This window comes from Hyla sarda, chromosome 4 (assembly GCF_029499605.1).
Source record: "Hyla sarda isolate aHylSar1 chromosome 4, aHylSar1.hap1, whole genome shotgun sequence".
Classification (NCBI taxonomy): domain Eukaryota; kingdom Metazoa; phylum Chordata; class Amphibia; order Anura; family Hylidae; genus Hyla; species Hyla sarda.
This window is the reverse complement of record NC_079192.1, coordinates 281117809-281123371: the sequence shown is the minus strand read 5'-3', so window position 1 is coordinate 281123371 and position 5563 is coordinate 281117809. Positions and strand designations below refer to the sequence as shown.

At 44.7% G+C, this 5563-nt stretch overlaps 1 protein-coding gene across 1 annotated transcript; it reads left to right on the top strand.

The window, feature by feature from the left end:
• Positions 1 to 356: 356 nt before the first annotated feature.
• LOC130367010 (protein spinster homolog 1-like) lies at positions 357 to 3427 on the top strand. Its single transcript, XM_056569390.1, has 2 exons — positions 357 to 471; positions 1811 to 3427. Exon 2 carries the CDS (start codon positions 1836 to 1838, stop codon positions 3348 to 3350), a length of 1515 nt encoding a protein of 504 aa, XP_056425365.1. The 5' UTR covers positions 357 to 471; positions 1811 to 1835; the 3' UTR covers positions 3351 to 3427.
• Positions 3428 to 5563: the final 2136 nt, after the last annotated feature.

The following is a 5563-nucleotide window of genomic DNA, read 5'->3' as shown; positions in this document are numbered from 1 at the left end:
CACACAAATCAAAAATTATGTTGCAGTCTCTTGTAATACCTTTTTTATTGGACTAACAGAATTTTGTAGAGACAAGCTTTCAGGATTCCTCCCTTTATCAAGTCCAATAGACAAGGACTAATGATCAAAGGACTTTATAAATTATCAGGGAGGAATCCCGAAAGTTTGTCTCTACAAAATTCTGTTAGTCCAATAAAAAAGGTATTACAATCTGCATCACTGGACTAATACGGCTACTCACATTTACTATACAGATATACACATACCTGAAGATGGTTTAGAACCCTGTGATGTCACACATGCTTGTGATGATGTCACCGTAAGCTGTACAAGGAGGTGCGCGCCGGCTGCAGCCTCTTCAGTGTGTTTTGCATTCACAACCTGTGTTGCAAAGTGTTTGTTATAGAGTTTCTATTTGCGATAGAGAATTCAAGATTTTGACCGTTCCTTGTCTGAAGAGAGAACCACAAGGTAAGTCTCAGCCTCTTCTATTCATACATACACAGGGCTTTTAGTTTGACAGTTTTTTTTTATTGTTGCTTTTTTTTTTAGCAAAAAAAAACAAGAAATTAATTTCCAAAAGAAATAACAAAATTTATATTTCTCATAGCATTGTGACAATACTTGGCTTAGGCATTAAACATAATAAAACGCACAGAGAGTATCATGACCAGAGCTTTTTCTTGCAAAACTGCTAAAATGCAATTATGCCCAAAAAAGCCCCCAAGAAAAAGAGTCCTAATTCATGAAGTTCTAAAAGATATAAGTGTATGAGAAAGATTTGGTGGTGTAGTAAAAGAATGACAGAAAGATTAGGGCAGAAATATAATAGTATATAATGGAATTCTGTGTGTACTAACAATAGAAATACTCCGGGTACTTCGAAAGGGAAAATTTTCAAATCAACTAGTGGCAGAAAGTCATATAGGGGACGGATAGATCCCAATGAGGTGGGGTAGGTTCATTATTAGTAAATGTATATAGCAGGATAGCCCAATTGTACCTACAGTATGAAGTTCACATGGCCCAGTGACCATACAGCCAAGCCCTTATAATCCGCCATTACTAGGACAGATTCAGGGTTGTCAGATATTACTAGGACAGGACAGGTTTAGGGTTATCAGATATTACTAGGACCGGACAGGTTCAGGGTTATCAGATATTACTAGGACCGGACAGGTTCAGGGTTATCAGATATTACTAGGACCGGACAGAATCAGGGTTGTCAGATATTACTAGGACCAGACAGGTTCAGGGTTATCAGATATTACTAGGACCGGACAGGTTCAGGGTTATCAGATATTACTAGGACTGGACAGGTTCAGGGTTATCAGATATTACTAGGACCGGACAGGTTCAGGGTTATCAGATATTACTAGGACCGGACAGGTTCAGGGTTATCAGATATTACTAGGACCGGACAGGTTCAGGGTTATCAGATATTACTAGAACCAGACAGGTTCAGGGTTATCAGATATTACTAGGACCAGACAGGTTCAGGGTTATCAGATATTACTAGGACCGGACAGGTTCAGGGTTATCAGATATTACTAGGACCGGACAGGTTCAGGGTTATCAGATATTACTAGGACCGGACAGGTTCAGGGTTATCGGACATTGATAACCTCAAGGAAGACGTCTCCATATAAAACACTTATAGAGAAGCGTCTTCTTCTGAGGCTGCGATGGTCTTAGTGTTATCTTGTGGTTCTGTGCTGGACATTTCTGCTCTGTATGAAGGATCTATTGTATAATGACAGGAATGATGACATGTTGTCTAATGTGTTTACTTATCTCTCTCTCTCTCTAGTGTTTTCAGGCTCTGACCTGTGACCATGGCCTCTCCACAAGACCCATTGCTGAAGGAGGAGGAAGAAGCAATGGAGGACCATAGTGATATGGATGTAGAAAAGGGCGATATCCCTGAGAGGCAGAACCTGCCATCTCTAAGCGTGATGTCCACCGCACGTTCCATCATCACCGTAGTGATCCTCGCCTTTGTTAATTTGCTCATCTATGCAAATCGCTCCAGCGTGGCGGGGGTGCTGCCTTATATACAGAAAGCATATGACACCAATGCTAGTCTGTCCGGCTTATTGAATACATTGTTCATTGGAAGCTACGTGCTGGTCGCACCAATTGCCGGATATTTGGGCGACCACTGTAATAAGAAATATACTGTTTGCGCAGGAGTCATCGTTTGGCTGAGCATGACACTTACCCTGTCATTCATCCCCGACGGGTACTTCCTGCTCTTCCTGCTGACGAGTGGACTGGTTGGGGCCGGAGAGGCGACTTTCTGCACCATCGCCCCCTCCATCATTGCAGACCTTTTTACAAGTGACCAGCGGACCCGCATGCTGAACGTGTTTTACTCCGTCATACCTGTAGGCTGCGGACTAGGATACATCATGGGGCCCAAAGTGACTGATGCAGCAAGGGGCGATTGGCACTGGGCATTTCGGGTCACCCCTGGCCTGGGCCTCATAGCTGTGGCTTTGATGATTTTGGTCACAAAGGAGCTTCCAAGAACGACTACAAACGGGAAGAAGAACAACAAATCCCAGAAGTTTGCCAAATGGGCGACAGATCTGAAAAAACTATTTAAAAATCGAAGCTTCATGTTAACCACCATGGGATCGACGGCTGTATCCTTCATAGTGGGAGCCATAGGTGTATGGGGTCCGTCATACCTGACCCACGCACGAACACTCCTACAAGAGAAGGACCCTTGCCGTGCTGAACCGTGTGACTATCACGACATCCTAATATTTGGTGTGGTTACAGTCGTTTCCGGCATTCTGGGAGTTGTAGCAGGGACGGAGATAAGTAAAAGATATCGCAAATCCAACCCACGGGCGGACCCGCTTGTGTGTGGATGCGCGATGATGCTCTCCGCCCCTTTTCTTCTGTTGGCATTGACTTTTGGCAACATCAGCCTCGTTGCCACCAACATCTTCATCTTCATCGGAGAGACGCTTCTGTCAGTAAATTTCACCCTCATATCTGACATTATACTAAAAGTAGTAACTTCGTGGAGGAGATCTTCAGCCCTGGCCGTGCAGATGACAATCTATCACCTCCTAGGTGATGCCGGCAGCCCGTACCTCATCGGCCTGATATCTGACACCTACGAACGAGGATATGCCAAATCCCCTCTTCTGAAATACCGCAGCCTGGAGTATGCCCTCATGACCTGCACCATAATGGCAGTCATCGGAGGGGCCTTCTTCATGGCCACGGCCCTATATATAGAGAGGGACGAAAAAGAAGCAGAGATGGAATCAGAACCTCCGTCATCCTCCTCCTCCTCACTGCTTCCTGCCGATGAGGACCGCGCTTCAGACTGAGGAAAAGTCATTGCTTACCTTTATCTCGTTTACTTCATTAAAAAAAATTAAGAAAAAAATAACTGCATTTGTTCTATGTTCCACTTTACCCCTTATTCTCTACCCAGGGGCGGACACAGACAGCAGAGGGCCCTTGTGCAAAGAATGTGCCTGTGCCCCCCCCCCCCCAACATCAATTGTTCAGCACCCCCCCTCCATGTGTCACTTACTCAGGTGAACCCCCATATGTCACTTGCTGTATAAGTTTCTAATTATTTATTAAGGCCTCCCATATGCCGCAGCTCATTCAAGCCCCCCACATTAGATAGCATAGATTCCCAACATTAGGTAGCATAGATTCCCCACATTAGGTAGCATAGTTTCCTCACATTAGGTAGCATAGATTCCCTACATTAGGTAGCAGTTTCCCCACATTAGGTTTCATAGTTTGCCCACATTAGATAGCATAGTTTCCCCACATTAGGTAGCATAGTTTCCCCACAATAGGTAGCACAGATTCCCCACATTAGGTAACATAGTTTCCCCACATTAGGTAGCATAGTTTGCCCACATTAGGTAGCACAGATTCCCCACATTAGGTAGCATAGTTTCCCCACAATAGGTAGCACAGATTCCCCACATTAGGTAACATAGTTTCCCCACATTAGGTAGCATAGTTTCCCCACATTAGGTAGCACAGATTCCCCACATTAGGTAACATAGTTTCCCCACATTAGGTAGCATAGTTTCCCCACATTAGGTAGCACATATTCCCCACATTAGGTAACATAGTTTCCCCACATTAGGTAGCATAGCTTCCCCACATAAGATAGCATACTTTCCCCACATTAGGTAGCATAGTTTCCCCACATTAGGTAGCACATATTCCCCACATTAGGTAACATAGTTTCCCCACATTAGGTAGCATAGATTTCTCACATTAGGTAGCATAGATTTCTCACATTAGGTAGCCATAGCCCCCCCAAACACACAGACAGACACAGACACACACAGAGACACACTTACCTGCCCTGCACAGCGCTTCTCCTCTCCGGCAGCGGCCTGACGAGTGACTTCACTGACGTCCTCCTGAGCGGGTCTGCAGAAGTACATCACTTGTGTGACGTCCCTCGTCAGACCCTGGTCGGCCGGAGGCAGACTCACTATCTAAATTGCCCGCTGCGCTATTATACCCCGCAGCTGCTTTAGAACAGTGAGCAGTGGCGGCGCCATCCCTACCATGAACCTACTAGGCACAAAAAAAAAGGGGGCAGCAAAATGCCGCCCCTGAAAAGTGCCACCTGGGACTTATGGTCCCACCGGGTCCCATGGTAGGGCCGACCAGAGGCGGCTCTAGACTTTGTGAGGCCTTAGGCGAAACTTGAACATGAGGCCCTGCTTTATTTTCTGCTGAAATTACATGGTGGTCCGGCTGTGAGATGGTTATACTGTGACATCACTGTGTATTATCTCTGTACTGTGCCATCACTCTGTGTTTTATCCCTGTAATGTGACATCACTGTGTATTAACTCTGTACTGTGCCATCACTGTGTATTATCCCTGTACTGTGACGTCACTGTGTATTATCTCTGTACTGTGCCATCACTCTGTGTATTATCCCTGTACTGTGACATCACTGTGTGTATTATCCCTGTACTGTGATCCCTGTTTATTATCCCTGTACTGTGACATCACTGTGCACTATCTCTGTACTGTGACATCACTGTGTATTGTCCATGTACTGTGACATCACTGTGTGTATTATCCCTGTAATGTGACATCACTGTGTATTATCCCTGCACTGTGACATCACTCTGTATATTATCCCTGTACTGTGACATCACTCTGTATATTATCCCTGTACTGTGACATCACTGTGTGTATTATCCCTGTACTATGACATCACTGTGTATTATCCCTGTACTGTGACATCACTGTGTATTATGTCTGTACTGTGACATCACTGTGTATTATCCCTGTACTGTGACATCACTCTGTATATTATCCCTGTACTGTGACATCACTCTGTATATTATTCCTGTACTGTGACATCACTGTGTATTATTCCTGTACTGTGACATCACTGTGTATTATTCTTGTACTGTGACATCACTGTGTATTATTCCTGTACTGTGACATCGCTGTGTGTATTATCTCTGTACTGTGACATCATTGTGTATTCTCCCTGTACTGTGACGTCACTGTGTATTATCCCTGTACTGTGACGTCACTG